The 24,477-nt window shown below is 40.3% G+C and overlaps 2 protein-coding genes across 4 annotated transcripts in view; one reads left to right on the top strand and one right to left on the bottom strand.

The window, feature by feature from the left end:
* The window catches only part of rida (reactive intermediate imine deaminase A), a 39,078-nt gene that overhangs the window by 1,848 nt on the left and 12,753 nt on the right, over positions 1–24,477 (bottom strand). Inside the window, exons 5-6 of one of the 3 annotated variants that reach the window (XM_085445459.1) lie at positions 10,887–10,942; positions 9,979–10,384 (exon numbers count right to left, since the gene is read on the bottom strand). The exons of the other annotated variants lie outside the window; for them this stretch is intronic. Of the exons in view, the coding sequence (XP_085301585.1) occupies positions 10,328–10,384; positions 10,887–10,942 (113 nt within the window). The 3' untranslated portion in view covers positions 9,979–10,327. Of the gene's footprint in view, positions 1–9,978; positions 10,385–10,886; positions 10,943–24,477 lie in introns of those variants that run through there. 3 annotated transcript variants of the gene reach the window in all.
* Positions 18,625–20,716, top strand: LOC146683097 (uncharacterized). Its single transcript, XM_085445454.1, has one exon. The coding sequence runs from the start codon at positions 18,796–18,798 to the stop codon at positions 20,305–20,307; it is 1,512 nt and encodes a 503-aa protein (XP_085301580.1). The 5' UTR covers positions 18,625–18,795; the 3' UTR covers positions 20,308–20,716.

The following is a 24,477-nucleotide window of genomic DNA, read 5'->3' as shown; positions in this document are numbered from 1 at the left end:
TCCATTGCAGCAATGCCTGCTGGGAGAGGTTCGGTTACACTTGTGTGCCTGCACAGTGGTGTCTATTTACAGCTCTCTGGGTGCCGGAGCTTCCATTACACCTGACTGTTATGATCGGCGAGGAGGATGTCATCAGGAAGAATTACACACTTTTAAAATTTTATTTAAAATATGCACTCACTGGCCACTTTATTAGGCACATCTTTTCAACCGCTTGTTAATGCAAATATCAAAATCAGCCCATCAGCAACTGAACTTAGGGATGTAGACACGATCGAGACGACCTGCTGAAGTTCACACTGAGCTTTCACAAACTGCTTTTCCACCAAGGTATGCTGAAGAGGATCTCTGAACCTGGGCTACAGCAGCAGAAGACCACACTCTGGGTGTCAGTCAGTCAAAAACAGGAAACTAAAGCTAGGACTTGCACCAGCTCACGAACATCCTGCCTTATATGATTAAGGCTTCTGCTGCTAGTGTTGGTGTAATGGTTTGGGGGGAAATGTCTGTGAAGGTTCTCAGTCATCCGGGTCATCGTAGTCAAAGGAGCTTGCAAAGAAAAGCGTCTGGACTTCTTTAAGTTGCTTGAAGACGTTTCACCTCTCATCCAAGAAGCTTCTTCAGTTCGGTTTGGGGGGAATTTTCTTGGCTTGCTTTGGGCCTTTTTAGTGCAAAGTGGCCACAGGATATTGTTTTTTTCCTCCATTAGATCACTGATAGGCTCCAGATAATTTTATTATATGTATTAGGGACAGTAACAGCATATTAGTATTCCTGTAACACACGCCGGGCTTCATAAATAGGAATGTGTAAACATGTCCACAAATAAAAACAATTTGAGGTGAGTTTCAGTTTATTCCTCTGATCATTTTCACAATAAAAGTCCTCTGAAAGAATCATTCATCATCTGTTTTACTTCCTCATTCCACAAACTCTGGGAGACATTAACTGACTTCCTCAAAGGTCCTTAAGCAGGCCACACACACACAGAGGAGGGAATTCACTTCCTCACTTTTAAGAGCAGCCTCCTTAATCATAGCCTCATTACCAAAGTAACGCACCAGGACGCAGAACAACCCACCGATCTATCTAAAACACTCAGCACTCTGTAATTCAGCAGAAAGTCTCACACTGACCTGAAAATGGACCACAATGAGCTCTTATATAATTTAAATAGAATAACTGGCCACTGATTTGAGGAAAGCTCTGACCATCTTGGCTCAAAGCTGCCCCCTTGTGGCTACTTTCATGAAGAAGTGCATGCAGCGCAGTTTTTTAAGGCTTCATTAAGACTCCAAATTAATAAAGAGGCTTTTTTAACTACCACGTGACAGCATGAAATAAAGGGAAATCCTGCCATGTGTGTGAGACCTGTATGCAAGGCCAGCTGTCATAAGAAAGCAGACCACAAATCTACTACACATGTTCATTCATAAATTCCTATAACATCTCTATTTTTCTGGCTTGGATCCTCAACCCGTTGATAGGCAGCTCTGAACACCACATCCAGAACACCTTGGATTTTGTTGAGAAGGTGAGAGATGTCATTATGGAGGCAGATGAAACAATGGTCTTGTACAATGTTACATCTCTCTTCACTTGCATCCCAGTCATGGAGGCGTTGGAGGTAGTTCGTAAGAGATTACAGGATGATTCCAACCTCAACAACAGGAACACTCTCAGCATCGACCAAGTGTGTTTGCTTTTGGAACAATGGGTCAGTTCCACAGGCAGAAACATGGGTGTGCCATGGGTTCCCCAGTTTCACTCATTGTGGCCAATTTGTACATGGAAAAGGTGGAAAAGAGGGCTTTGTTTTCCTACCATGGAAACACCACCAAGTCATTGGTTCAGGTATGTGGATGACACCTGGGTGAAAATCAAATCTCAGGACGTACATCAATTCACGCCATCACATTAACTCGGGAGTCACACAGAAAATGTATGCTTGACGACTCACCGCCAGTCCCTGTAGAACTCCCGGTCTCCAAACTGCAGCAGCTCTGCCACAAAGTTCAGAGAGGAATGTCAAAACCAACAGAAGAATATATTAGATGGATAGAAACCTGGGAGGAGGCAGCCAGGGGGAGGATTAGAAAAGGAGAGAGGAAAAGGTGTCTAGGTTGGTAAGGTTGAACTACTGTTGCTTAACAAATGTAACTCTTGAGACAGTATAAATCTCACTTCAAAAATGTTAAAACAATACAAAAAACAACAGGCAACAACACCAGAATCAAGGGATTAAGTCAAGTATTTAATTTAGAACAAGTCTGACGTATAAATGAAAAAGTCTCTGATGTGCAGTCTTGATACTCACAGCTTTCAGCAGCTGCTCCACCATCCTAGAAAGATCAATTTCCTTTAAGAAGTAACAAATAAAAGGATACCTTTTCTTTATAAGCCAAATCTAAATATGTTTGAAGGCCGCTCCAGTTTCAGGCAAATATTTCTTGACTCTTGCTTTATTCCTGGAGCCACTGTGAGTGATGCAGTTAGTGTCTCTGTGTTTACACACCTGGAACAGTTTCATTGAGTTCTGAACACTTGGGATCCTCCACTGGAAGACACAGACTTAGGTCAATTTTTTTTGCTGAGTATATTTTTCACAATATACTCAAAGAAGTAAAATGTTCTAACTCGGCATATCACAATTTCAGATTTTCACTAAAGAATCTTAGAGAATGACAGATACACAATATTCAACTACAAAAAACAAACTATAAGTCAAATCTAAATATATTTATTGCAGGCAGCATTTTGAGGCTCAAAGGTTTCAGCATGTGGTAATGAAGCAGAATGGCAACGGCTATACGGGGCATATAGGAGACATTGGTGTTAACTGCTGACCCGTTGGACTGTGCCACAATTGCACCTCAAAAAACACAGGCAGAGGAATAAGGACAACAATTTAAATTTCAAGTATCATTTAATTTTAATTTGTTCATTATGGTGTATTAAAAGGAATCCACAGTGATATAACTACAGATCCAACTTTGATCCATGATCAATTGAAATAGCTCCAGCTTACAAACACAAGGAGTTGTACATGTTAGTATGCCACCACTAGATGGCAGTACAGTGAGTATTGAGGCAGAAGGAAAGACTAACAAGGACTGTCCAGACCTGTAAGATTTAGCTGAATGAGGGTCTTACTTTCTAAATCTTATGCAGTTTTGGAAGCCACGCTGGTGTACATTTTCATTTCTGCGTGGACATGTACTGAGGTTTAACTCACCAGCATGACAACACACCAGTTGAGGATCCCTATGTAGTTGCTGTAGCCGCTGGCTGAGCTCAAGAGAGACTCCTGTAGATCTTGACATCTGCAGAGAAGCACACAGTCGGAACGTTCACCGATGAATTTTAGAATATAATCAAACGATATCCACTATTTCCTGTCTCACTCTTTTACAGTATCCTATCTCTGGTTTTGCCTTCTTTCTGTTTCTGGTGTTTATTTTCCTTCTCCTGAGCCTGCAGCCGATCTCTTTCACCTGTTCATTCTTTTTATACATTCAAACACTAATACAGACACAGTCGGGGCTTTAAGTCCATGGTTTAAAACAGATGTGAAAGAAAAATCATGATTATTGCATAAATGTCTTTTTGCCTTTACAGAACATTAACAGAAAAGTTTGTATTTCTTTCTAACTTAAAGTCTTAGAAGACAGGAGCAGCCAGACAATTTTCACACGTTTGTATCTTGTTTAAACACCCTCAAAGTTCAAACCTTCCTAGAAAAATAGGTGCAGTATTATAGAATGAAAACAAAGATCAAACCCTGTTTTCAGGTCCAGAACATGGGAATAGAACAGCTGCGAGATAATTCAACATCAGTGGTAGCTTACGGAAGTAGAGGAAGCAAGAAGAATGAATTGAGTAAAGTTTGATTTGTCTGTTTTCTTTCACTTAGTGTGCCTTATAATGGTCCGAAAAATACGGTAACTTCTACCTTCTTTTAGTATGTCCAGAAGTCCAACTTTTTGTGCTATGGTTACCATCTTCCTCTGCCTTTTGGGTTGTTGTGTTTGCTGGGGAGAAAACTTACAAACATACAGTACAGCACTTCAGAGTCACACTGGTAACAATCAAAGATTTATGTAAATTTGACAAGCTGAACGTATTCTGTACTGTATCACAAAATCATGAGGATGTGTGCTAGTCTTCCAGCACCACACAGTATTGAGGAGCAAATATCAGTCAGTGTATACCCATGATAGAGCGCAGTCCTGTCTCGGCCACATTAAACCAGTCAAAATACCAAACGAGGCCAACAGTGGCTCAATAAAGCCATTCTCCACAAGGACTTTCCATGAAGTTCGTCTTGGATCGCCAAGCGAAGAAGAATCAAACCAGCCAAGAGCAGATGAAGTGGATGAAGGTGAAGCAGGGCAGCACGGAGGCGAAAAGAGCGAGGGCAGTGAGGCGAAAAGAGATGAGAACAAGGTTCTCAAAAAGTAGATGACTGATGAGGTTATGTTCTGGTTTTCTTTGTCAGGCAGGAAGGAGCCCAGCGGGCGATGGTAGGTCATCACAGTGAAGGCGATAGCCAAGGCCGAGCCGATGGCTTTTAGAACTGAGGGAGAACGAGAGGCAGAGTTAGAACAAGAAAAGAGAAATGTTGTGAAGTGTGACACTCCACATAAAGCCAAACCAGCAGACTTTTAATGTATCATAACTTTGGCATATTTACAGAAATTTTAGGTTCATGTTGTGAATATATTGACCATTGAAGTACAAAAAACATAAAGAGAAAATGATCTAAATAACCTAGCCTAATGGTTGTGTGATGTATCAGTGAATAAAAATATCAACTGTAAACATAATTAACTGGCACATAGGTGTGGAAACTGACTGAAATTGTCTGTGGAGATTAACAGTAATTTTAAAAAAGAGCTAAATTTGTGCTGGGCTAAGATATTTAGATCATTTTCTCCTTCTTTGTGTTGGTAAAATGATCAGGGGAGCTACTGGAATTTTGCTTGACCACGTTTTTAAGAGAAGCCATAGTTACCTGTTCTTTCATAATATAGTCTGTTTCAGTTTAAGCGTTGTTTTCAATAAATTGTATGCTCAAAAAAAGCTTTATCTCAATCCCATTGCTTCTTGTTGCATGTTGAAGCTCTACTTGGAATCTTGTTAAGATAAAACCATGTTAAATATATATTGGTTTGCCAAGTGATCTTAAACGTTTGATAGGGGCTGTACACTGGCATTCAATTCTCTGTATAGAGAACACCGGTTAGCTAATGGTGTCGTCCAGTAGCCTAGCACTAGCAAAAAAACAGGAAGCCAAAAGATAAATTCATGTATGAAATCCAAATAAAATATGTATAATGCTTACCGTCTATTAAAAAAATGTAATATAAGATTAGAATAGTGTTTATTTGTCTGCTTATTTATAAGGAACTCCATTAGCTTCCACAACAGTGGTTGCTAGTCTTCCTGGGGCCTAAGCCATCAAATACAATCAATTAAAATATTACACAATAAAGTGGATGCAAAATATCTACAATTTGGCTCTTACATCCACAGTGAGAGTTTACAGTTTTTAAAATAGAAGCATATAAATATCAATAACACTGAGGCAAAACACACCAATAATGTTGTTTAGATATTCTACTTTCCATGTTCCAGATCCCCAGAATTGATATTTTCACCGAATGGTCTTTTCTGTCTGCCAGTGTGTCATGCAGATTTCAAGATTAATAAGCTCTGACACTCAACCTGACAAAGTGTGAATTTGCCAAGGCCACTGTAACATACTTGAGCAGGGAAGTGGGACGTGGTCAGGTGCGGCCCCTTAGCGCCAAAGTGGTGGCGATTAATGAATATCCCACACCTAAATAAAGGACTTGAACTGTGCAGATTCCTGGTAGGTTATTACAGGAACTTCTGCAAAAACTTCTCCTCCATAGTCCAGCCATTAACTGATCTACTTAGTCCAAAAGTGGATTTTATATGAAAGTGCAAAATTCCTCCTCTGCCACACTCCTGGCTGTAATCTAAAGCACAGCGTTAACATAACTTTATGGCAGTTCAGGTACTACCATAAACAAGGTATAGCGTCACATCAGCAGTGACAACATCAGTGACATCGCTTCACGTCCTTTATATTCCCCAAAATCCGTAATTAGTAATAAGCTGTTGAAAAATAAAAAGATCACCTTAAAAAAAAACCTAGTACACATATTCTCTGTGTTTTAATTTGATGCAGGATGAAAGCAAACATGTCACACTGATGTGTTACAGCATTTTTCTTTTTTTAAATGAGTGAAGTTATCAAACCAGAAGCCAAGAGGCTTGATGTTGTGTCCACTCCTACTGGATCCCTACTGTCTGTTTAACGAGCAGGCTGTGAAGTGTTAACAACTCAATGTTGCTCTTTTTTTTGGCACCTGTTAGATGTTTAGTAATGATGCTGGATTCGTGATTCCTTGCAAGCTTTGTTTACTATGTAACTGAGAGACATTAGATGCAAGCAGCTTGACTCCCGGGGGCGGGTCTAGCGTTAGACGTTTTCTCACTGGCTGCGTGCGCAGAGTATTACTTTGAACAGGAATAGGAAACAAGCATTAATGAACAATACTAATCAGATGTTCTACAGCACCTGAAACATTTGAACAAGCTAAACAAACACTGGATGACTGAATAAAATTAGCACTAAATCTGGTACTTGAACACAGTGAAAGCTCTTCATTTCTAACATATTTATGGCTGTGATGAACACGCAGCGCTCTGAAAATGGGCTTAGGTTAAATTTAGAAGAGGGATGAATTAAAAAAAAACAAAAAACAAAAACATATTTCAAATTAATGTATGAATTTAACTGAAAAATTCTGAGAGCCTGTGGGCGGGACCTATTTTCAATGGGCGGGACCTATTTTCAAACATCAAAGCAAAGAGAATCAGGCCATGACATCACAGTCACCAAAATTCTATAAATAGGGGTGAAACAGCACACTGGTCAAGCACGTTTCTTACTTACAGTCACGAGCGATTCACCAGACGAACTTTTGTTCTGCTACAGCCAACTTCAAACCCTGATTGACATCTGAATATCGAATTCACATCTGAATATCGAATTCACATTTGAATATCTTATTTAGTGTAACACGCTAAATTTGTTTCAAAGTTAAATATCAAAAATGAGCAATCAGGAAGGAAAACCAGAATTTGTCTTCACTCTGCCAAAGAGTGCACTCGACAACCTCATGCGGGTTAGGAAAGCCTTGCAAAACTCTCTGACTGAAAACAAACTTTTAAAAGAGGGTGAAAGTAGAGCCAGACAGCAAATCAAACAGATGATGACTCAAATTTCAAACATGCGCACCAAGCTGGAGCTGTATGAGAACCAAGCTGCAGGAGTCACTGACGAATCAGTGTCGCGCAAACCGCAGGTGAGCAGCGCCACCAAAGAAAAAGAGCAACAGACGTGTTCAGATCAGGAAAAGGTCAGCAACCTTGACCTTGAGATGAACCGTCTGAAAGAGCAGCTTCAGCAGAGGGACAACGAAATCCTGATGCTGAAACAGGAGAAGGACACTCTGTCTGCCAAGTTCACGCAGCTCCAGAAACATGAAAGAAATCTGAAAGAAACTATGTGGAAAGAACAAACACTGAGAGAGAATCTGGAGCAGGAGAAAAAAGTCCTGGAGGAACAAATTAAGAAACTCCTGGAAGAACAGAAAGTGGTGAATGACACAAAAGAAGAAGTCAAAGAGGCCATCACAAAATGTCAGGATGCAGAGAAAGAACAGAAAGAACTGGAGGAGGACAAGAAAGCTCTGCAGCCACAGAGTGAGGACTCCAGCGAGATTAAAGAAAGTCAGGCAGAGACAAACATACCAGAAATGCAGACAGAACTGGACACGCAGAGAATAGAATTAGTAGAGTCTCAGACTGAAACACAGGAGACGGCAACCCCACAGTCGTCCTCATCTGATTGTCTGAGTGGGGAAAAGTTGTGTGTCAACAAAGTGATTGAGTTGGTGGTTTCACAGGCCATAGAACAAGTCTCCACTAAATACAAGCTCTTCACAGAGCGCCTCACTGCTGACTGCATCAGCGATCGCCTGATTGAAAAAATTTGGCCTGAAATTGAGCTGAAACATTTGGATCTATCCCCCAAATGTCTGAAAAACATAGACAAGGCCATTCTCAAGGATCTTTGCAAAAGACACAACTGCAAGGAAAAATATCTGATTTTCAATCTGAGGGAACAGCTTGATAGTATTACTGTCCCAACCTTCACCAAACACCTGTTGGCATTACCAACAAGAGTACTTAGTGTCTCTAAAAACAGGGAAGAGTACCAGGAGGCTGTGAAAAATGTCACCAAAGATCTGGTAATGCACGCTATGAAGGGAGAAAATGAGGCAGCTACATGGAATGCAGGAACATCAGAGTTTATTGTACAGAGGCTTTCCCACAAGATCTGGAACAAAATTTTGTCCAAAAGCTACAAAATGTCCATGGAAAACATTGAACAACTCGGCCTGAAAGTATCCAATGATCTCCGTGAAAAGTGGCCTTCTCCAATACTGTTAATGAGGTCAAGCAACCCAGTGGTTGACGAAGCGGTCGTCAGCATATTCAAAAAACATGCCAAGCTGAGGAGCCAAAATGTCATCTTGAGGGTTTTCTCATGTGCACGTTAAAATTGAACTGAAACGTGCACGTGATTATGTTACAAAACTCTTAAACTGGCGTCAAATATTCTTTTAATTCAGCAACCTAAATTACATTTTAAAACCCCAACTTCCTTCCCTCATCACTAACTGGCCGAGGCAGATGGCCACCCCCATCTCAGAGCCTGGTTCTGCCGGAGGTTTCTCTCTTTTAAAAGTGAGTTTTTCCTTCCCACTGTCGCCAATGTGCTTGCTCTAGGGGGTTAGTTTTTGTGAATTATTGTAGGGTCTTCACCTTACAATAAAAAGCACCATGAGGGAAGTGTTGTTGGGGCTTGGCGCTGTTTCTTATCTCAAAATGTCCAATTACAACAGGACATTTTACGTTAAGAAACAGCGTCAAACCACAAATTAAAATAAAAAAATAAAATAAAAAAAACAACTGTGACTTTGTGCTTTGTTTCATTTGCTGTAAATTTGCTAAGAATGTAATATAAGATTAGAATAGTGTTTATCTGTCTGCTTATTTATAAGGAACTCCATTAGCTTCCACAACAGTGGTTGCTAGTCTTCCTGGGGCCTAAGCCATCAAATACAATCAATTAAAATATTACACAATAAAGTGGATGCAAAATATCCACAATTTGGCTCTTACATCCACAGTGAGAGTTTACAGTTTTTAAAATAGAAGCATATAAATATCAATAACACTGAGGCAAAACACACCAATAATGTTGTTTAGATATTCTACTTTCCATGTTCCAGATCCCCAGAATTGATATTTTCACCGAATGGTCTTTTCTGTCTGCCAGTGTGTCATGCAGATTTCAAGATTAATAAGCGCTGACACTCAACCTGACAAAGTGTGAATTTGCCAAGGCCACTGTAACATACTTGAGCAGGGAAGTGGGACGTGGTCAGGTGCGGCCCCTTAGCGCCAAAGTGGTGGCGATTAATGAATATCCCACACCTAAATAAAGGACTTGAACTGTGCAGATTCCTGGTAGGTTATTACAGGAACTTCTGCAAAAACTTCTCCTCCATAGTCCAGCCATTAACTGATCTACTTAGTCCAAAAGTGGATTTTATATGAAAGTGCAAAATTCCTCCTCTGCCACACTCCTGGCTGTAATCTAAAGCACAGCGTTAACATAACTTTATGGCAGTTCAGGTACTACCATAAACAAGGTATAGCGTCACATCAGCAGTGACAACATCAGTGACATCGCTTCACGTCCTTTATAAGATTTTTTTTTCCTGATGTGTCATGATTTTTAGTATTCCCCAAAATCCGTAATTAGTAATAAGCTGTTGAAAAATAAAAAGATCACCTTAAAAAAAAACCTAGTACACATATTCTCTGTGTTTTAATTTGATGCAGGATGAAAGCAAACATGTCACACTGATGTGTTACAGCATTTTTCTTTTTTTAAATGAGTGAAGTTATCAAACCAGAAGCCAAGAGGCTTGATGTTGTGTCCACTCCTACTGGATCCCTACTGTCTGTTTAACGAGCAGGCTGTGAAGTGTTAACAACTCAATGTTGCTCTGAATTTAAATCTTGAAAGACTGAAAAAGACTTTGGTGAAATTCGTGGCTCTTCAGGTGTTCTCTGGAAATACAATCAAGCTTCCACAGTGAATCTATAATGATAATAATTGGTGGCACTACAGCTTGTTAGTAATGCAGCCGGGTAGTCAGGAGTCGGAGAGAGGACCGAGAACAGCGATCGCCTCAATTTCCACCAGCCCACCCTGAGGAGAAAAGGAGGAGACGCAGGTTGAAGAAATGACTGCAGAGGCGAAATATTAAATTATAATAGTGTCCAAAAATGAACACACGCACACAGTCATTCAAAAAACCCCTGCAAAAAGCTTTTATACACATCTCTGCAGTCCCATGAAAAACCAAGTGATCCCCATAATTCTGTAGCTTGTAGATCCAACTTTAGCAGCAATAACTTGAATTTGGCCAAAAGCAGCATTTACACTACATTTACTCATTTGTCCAAATATCAGCAGAGTCTCCGCTGTGTGACAGTGTAAGCAAATTAAGTCCGGAAAACATGATTAATAGTTTAATTTGTGGTTTAAAATAAAATGCAAATCCCTCCTTTTTCAACCTTTCTGTTTCCGATCAGCATAAAAATGAAATTCATGACATCATCCATATGTGCACAGTAGCAGTGACTTTAAAGTGGGTGTGACATAATGTAATACAATGCTAAAGGTGTGTAAAGCTGTGGTTAACACTCACTCTGGGGAGAGCAGCGACTTGGTAGGCAGCTCTGGCAGGAAAGTTACTGCTGAAAACTGGGGAGGGAAAACATTTTCATTAGATTTGCATGCATTTGCAGAACCACGGTGAAGTTATTCACTTCCATCAGTGAACCCATCTATGAATCTCAATTTGAATGGTTCATTTCAGCTTCTAATAATATGAAAGGCTTTATTTATGAGTGGTTAGATTATTTACCCATGTATTATAGATAAGCAATAAAACAACAAGCACAGGTGCTTTGCAGCTGCTGGGAAGAAAGTTCCTTTGGCTGGTGTATAGCAGCAGCTGAGGATGGCTAACACACACACACACACACACACACACACACACACACACACACACACACACACACACACAACCTGGAAAGGCACTTTTTTTTTCTTAACTTAAGATTTATTACTCATTATTAAAGCTTAAATGCAATTTACAATAAGCAAAACCAGCATCTACGGCTTAAGACATTTTAAAATAAGGTAATAATGCGCTGCCAGTATTGCAGCTGCATTTAGTGGGGGGTCAGCCATTATTCATTTATACACCAGCTTTCACTTATAGAAGGAGTTATAGTTGTGTGAAGGTTCACTCTGTACACGTGCTCTTAACCGGATGTCCTTTAAACCAGTGTTTATAAAGCCTGACTTTAGAGGATCAAAGTTTTAGTGAAACGTCTCCTCACCAGGGTCAGGGAAAGTAACCTGCCTGTGGTTTAGGTGGCAGTGCGAGAGAGAAAGGTGGGAGTTAACATCCATTGCAGCAATGCCTGCTGGGAGAGGTTCGGTTACACTTGTGTGCCTGCACAGTGGTGTCTATTTACAGCTCTCTGGGTGCCGGAGCTTCCATTACACCTGACTGTTATGATCGGCGAGGAGGATGTCATCAGGAAGAATTACACACTTTTAAAATTTTATTTAAAATATGCACTCACTGGCCACTTTATTAGGCACATCTTTTCAACCGCTTGTTAATGCAAATATCAAAATCAGCCCATCAGCAACTGAACTTAGGGATGTAGACACGATCGAGACGACCTGCTGAAGTTCACACTGAGCTTTCACAAACTGCTTTTCCACCAAGGTATGCTGAAGAGGATCTCTGAACCTGGGCTACAGCAGCAGAAGACCACACTCTGGGTGTCAGTCAGTCAAAAACAGGAAACTAAAGCTAGGACTTGCACCAGCTCACGAACATCCTGCCTTATATGATTAAGGCTTCTGCTGCTAGTGTTGGTGTAATGGTTTGGGGGGAAATGTCTGTGAAGGTTCTCAGTCATCCGGGTCATCGTAGTCAAAGGAGCTTGCAAAGAAAAGCGTCTGGACTTCTTTAAGTTGCTTGAAGACGTTTCACCTCTCATCCAAGAAGCTTCTTCAGTTCGGTTTGGGGGGAATTTTCTTGGCTTGCTTTGGGCCTTTTTAGTGCAAAGTGGCCACAGGATATTGTTTTTTTCCTCCATTAGATCACTGATAGGCTCCAGATAATTTTATTATATGTATTAGGGACAGTAACAGCATATTAGTATTCCTGTAACACACGCCGGGCTTCATAAATAGGAATGTGTAAACATGTCCACAAATAAAAACAATTTGAGGTGAGTTTCAGTTTATTCCTCTGATCATTTAAAAGTCCTCTGAAAGAATCATTCATCATCTGTTTTACTTCCTCATTCCACAAACTCTGGGAGACATTAACTGACTTCCTCAAAGGTCCTTAAGCAGGCCACACACACACAGAGGAGGGAATTCACTTCCTCACTTTTAAGAGCAGCCTCCTTAATCATAGCCTCATTACCATAGTAACGCACCAGGACGCAGAACAACCCACCGATCTATCTAAAACACTCAGCACTCTGTAATTCAGCAGAAAGTCTCACACTGACCTGAAAATGGACCACAATGAGCTCTTATATAATTTAAATAGAATAACTGGCCACTGATTTGAGGAAAGCTCTGACCATCTTGGCTCAAAGCTGCCCCCTTGTGGCTACTTTCATGAAGAAGTGCATGCAGCGCAGTTTTTTAAGGCTTCATTAAGACTCCAAATTAATAAAGAGGCTTTTTTAACTACCACGTGACAGCATGAAATAAAGGGAAATCCTGCCATGTGTGTGAGACCTGTATGCAAGGCCAGCTGTCATAAGAAAGCAGACCACAAATCTACTACACATGTTCATTCATAAATTCCTATAACATCTCTATTTTTCTGGCTTGGATCCTCAACCCGTTGATAGGCAGCTCTGAACACCACATCCAGAACACCTTGGATTTTGTTGAGAAGGTGAGAGATGTCATTATGGAGGCAGATGAAACAATGGTCTTGTACAATGTTACATCTCTCTTCACTTGCATCCCAGTCATGGAGGCGTTGGAGGTAGTTCGTAAGAGATTACAGGATGATTCCAACCTCAACAACAGGAACACTCTCAGCATCGACCAAGTGTGTTTGCTTTTGGAACAATGGGTCAGTTCCACAGGCAGAAACATGGGTGTGCCATGGGTTCCCCAGTTTCACTCATTGTGGCCAATTTGTACATGGAAAAGGTGGAAAAGAGGGCTTTGTTTTCCTACCATGGAAACACCACCAAGTCATTGGTTCAGGTATGTGGATGACACCTGGGTGAAAATCAAATCTCAGGACGTACATCAATTCACGCCATCACATTAACTCGGGAGTCACACAGAAAATGTATGCTTGACGACTCACCGCCAGTCCCTGTAGAACTCCCGGTCTCCAAACTGCAGCAGCTCTGCCACAAAGTTCAGAGAGGAATGTCAAAACCAACAGAAGAATATATTAGATGGATAGAAACCTGGGAGGAGGCAGCCAGGGGGAGGATTAGAAAAGGAGAGAGGAAAAGGTGTCTAGGTTGGTAAGGTTGAACTACTGTTGCTTAACAAATGTAACTCTTGAGACAGTATAAATCTCACTTCAAAAATGTTAAAACAATACAAAAAACAACAGGCAACAACACCAGAATCAAGGGATTAAGTCAAGTATTTAATTTAGAACAAGTCTGACGTATAAATGAAAAAGTCTCTGATGTGCAGTCTTGATACTCACAGCTTTCAGCAGCTGCTCCACCATCCTAGAAAGATCAATTTCCTTTAAGAAGTAACAAATAAAAGGATACCTTTTCTTTATAAGCCAAATCTAAATATGTTTGAAGGCCGCTCCAGTTTCAGGCAAATATTTCTTGACTCTTGCTTTATTCCTGGAGCCACTGTGAGTGATGCAGTTAGTGTCTCTGTGTTTACACACCTGGAACAGTTTCATTGAGTTCTGAACACTTGGGATCCTCCACTGGAAGACACAGACTTAGGTCAATTTTTTTTGCTGAGTATATTTTTCACAATATACTCAAAGAAGTAAAATGTTCTAACTCGGCATATCACAATTTCAGATTTTCACTAAAGAATCTTAGAGAATGACAGATACACAATATTCAACTACAAAAAACAAACTATAAGTCAAATCTAAATATATTTATTGCAGGCAGCATTTTGAGGCTCAAAGGTTTCAGCATGTGGTAATGAAGCAGAATGGCAACGGCTATACGGGGCATATAGGAGACATTGGTGTTAACTGCTGACCCGTTGGACTGTGCCACAATTGCACCTCAAAAAACACAGGCAGAGGAATAAGGACAACAATTTAAATTTCAAGTATCATTTAATTTTAATTTGTTCATTATGGTGTATTAAAATGAATCCACAGTGATATAACTACAGATCCAACTTTGATCCATGATCAATTGAAATAGCTCCAGCTTACAAACACAAGGAGTTGTACATGTTAGTATGCCACCACTAGATGGCAGTACAGTGAGTATTGAGGCAGAAGGAAAGACTAACAAGGACTGTCCAGACCTGTAAGATTTAGCTGAATGAGGGTCTTACTTTCTAAATCTTATGCAGTTTTGGAAGCCACGCTGGTGTACATTTTCATTTCTGCGTGGACATGTACTGAGGTTTAACTCACCAGCATGACAACACACCAGTTGAGGATCCCTATGTAGTTGCTGTAGCCGCTGGCTGAGCTCAAGAGAGACTCCTGTAGATCTTGACATCTGCAGAGAAGCACACAGTCGGAACGTTCACCGATGAATTTTAGAATATAATCAAACGATATCCACTATTTCCTGTCTCACTCTTTTACAGTATCCTATCTCTGGTTTTGCCTTCTTTCTGTTTCTGGTGTTTATTTTCCTTCTCCTGAGCCTGCAGCCGATCTCTTTCACCTGTTCATTCTTTTTATACATTCAAACACTAATACAGACACAGTCGGGGCTTTAAGTCCATGGTTTAAAACAGATGTGAAAGAAAAATCATGATTATTGCATAAATGTCTTTTTGCCTTTACAGAACATTAACAGAAAAGTTTGTATTTCTTTCTAACTTAAAGTCTTAGAAGACAGGAGCAGCCAGACAATTTTCACACGTTTGTATCTTGTTTAAACACCCTCAAAGTTCAAACCTTCCTAGAAAAATAGGTGCAGTATTATAGAATGAAAACAAAGATCAAACCCTGTTTTCAGGTCCAGAACATGGGAATAGAACAGCTGCGAGATAATTCAACATCAGTGGTAGCTTACGGAAGTAGAGGAAGCAAGAAGAATGAATTGAGTAAAGTTTGATTTGTCTGTTTTCTTTCACTTAGTGTGCCTTATAATGGTCCGAAAAATACGGTAACTTCTACCTTCTTTTAGTATGTCCAGAAGTCCAACTTTTTGTGCTATGGTTACCATCTTCCTCTGCCTTTTGGGTTGTTGTGTTTGCTGGGGAGAAAACTTACAAACATACAGTACAGCACTTCAGAGTCACACTGGTAACAATCAAAGATTTATGTAAATTTGACAAGCTGAACGTATTCTGTACTGTATCACAAAATCATGAGGATGTGTGCTAGTCTTCCAGCACCACACAGTATTGAGGAGCAAATATCAGTCAGTGTATACCCATGATAGAGCGCAGTCCTGTCTCGGCCACATTAAACCAGTCAAAATACCAAACGAGGCCAACAGTGGCTCAATAAAGCCATTCTCCACAAGGACTTTCCATGAAGTTCGTCTTGGATCGCCAAGCGAAGAAGAATCAAACCAGCCAAGAGCAGATGAAGTGGATGAAGGTGAAGCAGGGCAGCACGGAGGCGAAAAGAGCGAGGGCAGTGAGGCGAAAAGAGATGAGAACAAGGTTCTCAAAAAGTAGATGACTGATGAGGTTATGTTCTGGTTTTCTTTGTCAGGCAGGAAGGAGCCCAGCGGGCGATGGTAGGTCATCACAGTGAAGGCGATAGCCAAGGCCGAGCCGATGGCTTTTAGAACTGAGGGAGAACGAGAGGCAGAGTTAGAACAAGAAAAGAGAAATGTTGTGAAGTGTGACACTCCACATAAAGCCAAACCAGCAGACTTTTAATGTATCATAACTTTGGCATATTTACAGAAATTTTAGGTTCATGTTGTGAATATATTGACCATTGAAGTACAAAAAACATAAAGAGAAAATGATCTAAATAACCTAGCCTAATGGTTGTGTGATGTATCAGTGAATAAAAATATCAACTGTAAACATAATTAACTGGCACATAGGTGTGGAAACTGACTGAAATTGTCTGTGGAGATTAACAGTAATTTTAAAAAAGAGCTAAATTTGTGCTGGGCTAAGATATTTAGATCATTTTCTCCTTCTTTGTGTTGGTAAAATGATCAGGGGAGCTACTGGAATTTTGCTTGACCACGTTTTTAAGAGAAGCCATAGTTACCTGTTCTTTCATAATATAGTCTGTTTCAGTTTAAGCGTTGTTTTCAATAAATTGTATGCTCAAAAAAAGCTTTATCTCAATCCCATTGCTTCTTGTTGCATGTTGAAGCTCTACTTGGAATCTTGTTAAGATAAAACCATGTTAAATATATATTGGTTTGCCAAGTGATCTTAAACGTTTGATAGGGGCTGTACACTGGCATTCAATTCTCTGTATAGAGAACACCGGTTAGCTAATGGTGTCGTCCAGTAGCCTAGCACTAGCAAAAAAACAGGAAGCCAAAAGATAAATTCATGTATGAAATCCAAATAAAATATGTATAATGCTTACCGTCTATTAAAAAAATGTAATATAAGATTAGAATAGTGTTTATTTGTCTGCTTATTTATAAGGAACTCCATTAGCTTCCACAACAGTGGTTGCTAGTCTTCCTGGGGCCTAAGCCATCAAATACAATCAATTAAAATATTACACAATAAAGTGGATGCAAAATATCTACAATTTGGCTCTTACATCCACAGTGAGAGTTTACAGTTTTTAAAATAGAAGCATATAAATATCAATAACACTGAGGCAAAACACACCAATAATGTTGTTTAGATATTCTACTTTCCATGTTCCAGATCCCCAGAATTGATATTTTCACCGAATGGTCTTTTCTGTCTGCCAGTGTGTCATGCAGATTTCAAGATTAATAAGCTCTGACACTCAACCTGACAAAGTGTGAATTTGCCAAGGCCACTGTAACATACTTGAGCAGGGAAGTGGGACGTGGTCAGGTGCGGCCCCTTAGCGCCAAAGTGGTGGCGATTAATGAATATCCCACACCTAAATAAAGGACTTGAACTGTGCAGATTCCTGGTAGGTTATTACAGGAACTTCTGCAAAAACTTCTCCTCCATAGTCCAGCCATTAACTGATCTACTTAGTCCAAAAGTGGATTTTATATGAAAGTGCAAAATTCCTCCTCTGCCACACTCCTGGCTGTAATCTAAAGCACAGCGTTAACATAACTTTATGGCAGTTCAGGTACTACCATAAACAAGGTATAGCGTCACATCAGCAGTGACAACATCAGTGACATCGCTTCACGTCCTTTATATTCCCCAAAATCCGTAATTAGTAATAAGCTGTTGAAAAATAAAAAGATCACCTTAAAAAAAAACCTAGTACACATATTCTCTGTGTTTTAATTTGATGCAGGATGAAAGCAAACATGTCACACTGATGTGTTACAGCATTTTTCTTTTTTTAAATGAGTGAAGTTATCAAACCAGAAGCCAAGAGGCTTGATGTTGTGTCCACTCCTACTGGATCCCTACTGTCTGTTTAACGAGCAGGCTGTGAAGTGTTAACAACTCAATGTTGCTCTTTTTTTTGGCACCTGTTAGATGTTTAGTAATGATGCTGGATTCGTGATTCCTTGCAAGCTTTGTTTACTATGTAACTGAGAGACATTAGATGCAAGCAGCTTGACTCCCGGGGGCGGGTCTAGCGTTAGACGTTTTCTCACTGGCTGCGTGCGCAGAGTATTACTTTGAACAGGAATAGGAAACAAGCATTAATGAACAATACTAATCAGATGTTCTACAGCACCTGAAACATTTGAACAAGCTAAACAAACACTGGATGACTGAATAAAATTAGCACTAAATCTGGTACTTGAACACAGTGAAAGCTCTTCATTTCTAACATATTTATGGCTGTGATGAACACGCAGCGCTCTGAAAATGGGCTTAGGTTAAATTTAGAAGAGGGATGAATTAAAAAAAAACAAAAAACAAAAACATATTTCAAATTAATGTATGAATTTAACTGAAAAATTCTGAGAGCCTGTGGGCGGGACCTATTTTCAATGGGCGGGACCTATTTTCAAACATCAAAGCAAAGAGAATCAGGCCATGACATCACAGTCACCAAAATTCTATAAATAGGGGTGAAACAGCACACTGGTCAAGCACGTTTCTTACTTACAGTCACGAGCGATTCACCAGACGAACTTTTGTTCTGCTACAGCCAACTTCAAACCCTGATTGACATCTGAATATCGAATTCACATCTGAATATCGAATTCACATTTGAATATCTTATTTAGTGTAACACGCTAAATTTGTTTCAAAGTTAAATATCAAAAATGAGCAATCAGGAAGGAAAACCAGAATTTGTCTTCACTCTGCCAAAGAGTGCACTCGACAACCTCATGCGGGTTAGGAAAGCCTTGCAAAACTCTCTGACTGAAAACAAACTTTTAAAAGAGGGTGAAAGTAGAGCCAGACAGCAAATCAAACAGATGATGACTCAAATTTCAAACATGCGCACCAAGCTGGAGCTGTATGAGAACCAAGCTGCAGGAGTCACTGACGAATCAGTGTCGCGCAAACCGCAGGTGAGCAGCGCCACCAAAGAAAAAGAGCAACAGACGTGTTCAGATCAGGAAAAGGTCAGCAACCTTGACCTTGAGATGAACCGTCTGAAAGAGCAGCTTCAGCAGAGGGACAACGAAATCCTGATGCTGAAACAGGAGAAGGACACTCTGTCTGCCAAGTTCACGCAGCTCCAGAAACATGAAAGAAATCTGAAAGAAACTATGTGGAAAGAACAAACACTGAGAGAGAATCTGGAGCAGGAGAAAAAAGTCCTGGAGGAACAAATTAAGAAACTCCTGGAAGAACAGAAAGTGGTGAATGACACAAAAGAAGAAGTCAAAGAGGCCATCACAAAATGTCAGGATGCAGAGAAAGAACAGAAAGAACTGGAGGAGGACAAGAAAGCTCTGCAGCCACAGAGTGAGGACTCCAGCGAGATTAAAGAAAGTCAGGCAGAGACAAACATACCAGAAATGCAGACAGAACTGGACACGCAGAGAATAGAATTAGTAGAGTCTCAGACTGAAACACAGGAGACGGCAACCCCACAGTCGTCCTCATCTGATTGTCTGAGTGGGGAAAAGTTGTGTGTCAACAAAGTGATTGAGTTGGTGGTTTCACAGGCCATAGAACAAGTCTCCACTAAATACAAGCTCTTCACAGAGCGCCTCACTGCTGACTGCATCAGCGATCGCCTGATTGAAAAAATTTGGCCTGAAATTGAGCTGAAACATTTGGATCTATCCCCCAAATGTCTGAAAAACATAGACAAGGCCATTCTCAAGGATCTTTGCAAAAGACACAACTGCAAGGAAAAATATCTGATTTTCAATCTGAGGGAACAGCTTGATAGTATTACTGTCCCAACCTTCACCAAACACCTGTTGGCATTACCAACAAGAGTACTTAGTGTCTCTAAAAACAGGGAAGAGTACCAGGAGGCTGTGAAAAATGTCACCAAAGATCTGGTAATGCACGCTATGAAGGGAGAAAATGAGGCAGCTACATGGAATGCAGGAACATCAGAGTTTATTGTACAGAGGCTTTCCCACAAGATCTGGAACAAAATTTTGTCCAAAAGCTACAAAATGTCCATGGAAAACATTGAACAACTCGGCCTGAAAGTATCCAATGATCTCCGTGAAAAGTGGCCTTCTCCAATACTGTTAATGAGGTCAAGCAACCCAGTGGTTGACGAAGCGGTCGTCAGCATATTCAAAAAACATGCCAAGCTGAGGAGCCAAAATGTCATCTTGAGGGTTTTCTCATGTGCACGTTAAAATTGACCTGAAACGTGCACGTGATTATGTTACAAAACTCTTAAACTGGCGTCAAATATTCTTTTAATTCAGCAACCTAAATTACATTTTAAAACCCCAACTTCCTTCCCTCATCACTAACTGGCCGAGGCAGATGGCCACCCCCATCTCAGAGCCTGGTTCTGCCGGAGGTTTCTCTCTTTTAAAAGTGAGTTTTTCCTTCCCACTGTCGCCAATGTGCTTGCTCTAGGGGGTTAGTTTTTGTGAATTATTGTAGGGTCTTCACCTTACAATAAAAAGCACCATGAGGGAAGTGTTGTTGGGGCTTGGCGCTGTTTCTTATCTCAAAATGTCCAATTACAACAGGACATTTTACGTTAAGAAACAGCGTCAAACCACAAATTAAAATAAAAAAATAAAATAAAAAAAACAACTGTGACTTTGTGCTTTGTTTCATTTGCTGTAAATTTGCTAAGAATGTAATATAAGATTAGAATAGTGTTTATCTGTCTGCTTATTTATAAGGAACTCCATTAGCTTCCACAACAGTGGTTGCTAGTCTTCCTGGGGCCTAAGCCATCAAATACAATCAATTAAAATATTACACAATAAAGTGGATGCAAAATATCCACAATTTGGCTCTTACATCCACAGTGAGAGTTTACAGTTTTTAAAATAGAAGCATATAAATATCAATAACACTGAGGCAAAACACACCAATAATGTTGTTTAGATATTCTACTTTCCATGTTCCAGATCCCCAGAATTGATATTTTCACCGAATGGTCTTTTCTGTCTGCCAGTGTGTCATGCAGATTTCAAGATTAATAAGCGCTGACACTCAACCTGACAAAGTGTGAATTTGCCAAGGCCACTGTAACATACTTGAGCAGGGAAGTGGGACGTGGTCAGGTGCGGCCCCTTAGCGCCAAAGTGGTGGCGATTAATGAATATCCCACACCTAAATAAAGGACTTGAACTGTGCAGATTCCTGGTAGGTTATTACAGGAACTTCTGCAAAAACTTCTCCTCCATAGTCCAGCCATTAACTGATCTACTTAGTCCAAAAGTGGATTTTATATGAAAGTGCAAAATTCCTCCTCTGCCACACTCCTGGCTGTAATCTAAAGCACAGCGTTAACATAACTTTATGGCAGTTCAGGTACTACCATAAACAAGGTATAGCGTCACATCAGCAGTGACAACATCAGTGACATCGCTTCACGTCCTTTATAAGATTTTTTTTTCCTGATGTGTCATGATTTTTAGTATTCCCCAAAATCCGTAATTAGTAATAAGCTGTTGAAAAATAAAAAGATCACCTTAAAAAAAAACCTAGTACACATATTCTCTGTGTTTTAATTTGATGCAGGATGAAAGCAAACATGTCACACTGATGTGTTACAGCATTTTTCTTTTTTTAAATGAGTGAAGTTATCAAACCAGAAGCCAAGAGGCTTGATGTTGTGTCCACTCCTACTGGATCCCTACTGTCTGTTTAACGAGCAGGCTGTGAAGTGTTAACAACTCAATGTTGCTCTGAATTTAAATCTTGAAAGACTGAAAAAGACTTTGGTGAAATTCGTGGCTCTTCAGGTGTTCTCTGGAAATACAATCAAGCTTCCACAGTGAATCTATAATGATAATAATTGGTGGCACTACAGCTTGTTAGTAATGCAGCCGGGTAGTCAGGAGTCGGAGAGAGGACCGAGAACAGCGATCGCCTCAATTTCCACCAGCCCACCCTGAGGAGAAAAGGAGGAGACGCAGGTTGAAGAAATGACTGCAGAGGCGAAATATTAAATTATAATAGTGTCCAAAAATGAACACACGCACACAGTCATTCAAAAAACCCCTGCAAAAAGCTTTTATACACATCTCTGCAGTCCCATGAAAAACCAAGTGATCCCCATAATTCTGTAGCTTGTAGATCCAACTTTAGCAGCAATAACTTGAATTTGGCCAAAAGCAGCATTTACACTACATTTACTCATTTGTCCAAATATCAGCAGAGTCTCCGCTGTGTGACAGTGTAAGCAAATTAAGTCCGGAAAACATGATTAATAGTTTAATTTGTGGTTTAAAATAAAATGCAAATCCCTCCTTTTTCAACCTTTCTGTTTCCGATCAGCATAAAAATGAAATTCATGACATCATCCATATGTGCACAGTAGCAGTGACTTTAAAGTGGGTGTGACATAATGTAATACAATGCTAAAGGTGTGTAAAGCTGTGGTTAACACTCACTCTGGGGAGAGCAGCGACTTGGTAGGCAGCTCTGGCAGGAAAGTTACTGCTGAAAACTGGGGAGGGAAAACATTTTCATTAGATTTGCATGCATTTGCAGAACCACGGTGAAGTTATTCACTTCCATCAGTGAACCCATCTATGAATCTCAATTTGAATGGTTCATTTCAGCTTCTAATAATATGAAAGGCTTTATTTATGAGTGGTTAGATTATTTACCCATGTATTATAGATAAGCAATAAAACAACAAGCACAGGTGCTTTGCAGCTGCTGGGAAGAAAGTTCCTTTGGCTGGTGTATAGCAGCAGCTGAGGATGGCTAACACACACACACACACACACACACACACACACACACACACACACACACACACACACAACCTGGAAAGGCACTTTTTTTTTCTTAACTTAAGATTTATTACTCATTATTAAAGCTTAAATGCAATTTACAATAAGCAAAACCAGCATCTACGGCTTAAGACATTTTAAAATAAGGTAATAATGCGCTGCCAGTATTGCAGCTGCATTTAGTGGGGGGTCAGCCATTATTCATTTATACACCAGCTTTCACTTATAGAAGGAGTTATAGTTGTGTGAAGGTTCACTCTGTACACGTGCTCTTAACCGGATGTCCTTTAAACCAGTGTTTATAAAGCCTGACTTTAGAGGATCAAAGTTTTAGTGAAACGTCTCCTCACCAGGGTCAGGGAAAGTAACCTGCCTGTGGTTTAGGTGGCAGTGCGAGAGAGAAAGGTGGGAGTTAACATCCATTGCAGCAATGCCTGCTGGGAGAGGTTCGGTTACACTTGTGTGCCTGCACAGTGGTGTCTATTTACAGCTCTCTGGGTGCCGGAGCTTCCATTACACCTGACTGTTATGATCGGCGAGGAGGATGTCATCAGGAAGAATTACACACTTTTAAAATTTTATTTAAAATATGCACTCACTGGCCACTTTATTAGGCACATCTTTTCAACCGCTTGTTAATGCAAATATCAAAATCAGCCCATCAGCAACTGAACTTAGGGATGTAGACACGATCGAGACGACCTGCTGAAGTTCACACTGAGCTTTCACAAACTGCTTTTCCACCAAGGTATGCTGAAGAGGATCTCTGAACCTGGGCTACAGCAGCAGAAGACCACACTCTGGGTGTCAGTCAGTCAAAAACAGGAAACTAAAGCTAGGACTTGCACCAGCTCACGAACATCCTGCCTTATATGATTAAGGCTTCTGCTGCTAGTGTTGGTGTAATGGTTTGGGGGGAAATGTCTGTGAAGGTTCTCAGTCATCCGGGTCATCGTAGTCAAAGGAGCTTGCAAAGAAAAGCGTCTGGACTTCTTTAAGTTGCTTGAAGACGTTTCACCTCTCATCCAAGAAGCTTCTTCAGTTCGGTTTGGGGGGAATTTTCTTGGCTTGCTTTGGGCCTTTTTAGTGCAAAGTGGCCACAGGATATTGTTTTTTTCCTCCATTAGATCACTGATAGGCTCCAGATAATTTTATTATATGTATTAGGGACAGTAACAGCATATTAGTATTCCTGTAACACACGCCGGGCTTCATAAATAGGAATGTGTAAACATGTCCACAAATAAAAACAATTTGAGGTGAGTTTCAGTTTATTCCTCTGATCATTTAAAAGTCCTCTGAAAGAATCATTCATCATCTGTTTTACTTCCTCATTCCACAAACTCTGGGAGACATTAACTGACTTCCTCAAAGGTCCTTAAGCAGGCCACACACACACAGAGGAGGGAATTCACTTCCTCACTTTTAAGAGCAGCCTCCTTAATCATAGCCTCATTACCATAGTAACGCACCAGGACGCAGAACAACCCACCGATCTATCTAAAACACTCAGCACTCTGTAATTCAGCAGAAAGTCTCACACTGACCTGAAAATGGACCACAATGAGCTCTTATATAATTTAAATAGAATAACTG

The sequence above is a fragment of the Copadichromis virginalis genome, linkage group LG22 (assembly GCF_057382275.1).
Source record: "Copadichromis virginalis isolate Kocher_CV1m ecotype Utaka linkage group LG22, C_Virginalis_male_GT1.1, whole genome shotgun sequence".
NCBI classification, from domain to species: Eukaryota; Metazoa; Chordata; class Actinopteri; order Cichliformes; family Cichlidae; genus Copadichromis; species Copadichromis virginalis.
The sequence above is the reverse complement of the archived record's forward strand: the minus strand, read 5'-3'. Positions and strand labels throughout refer to the sequence as shown.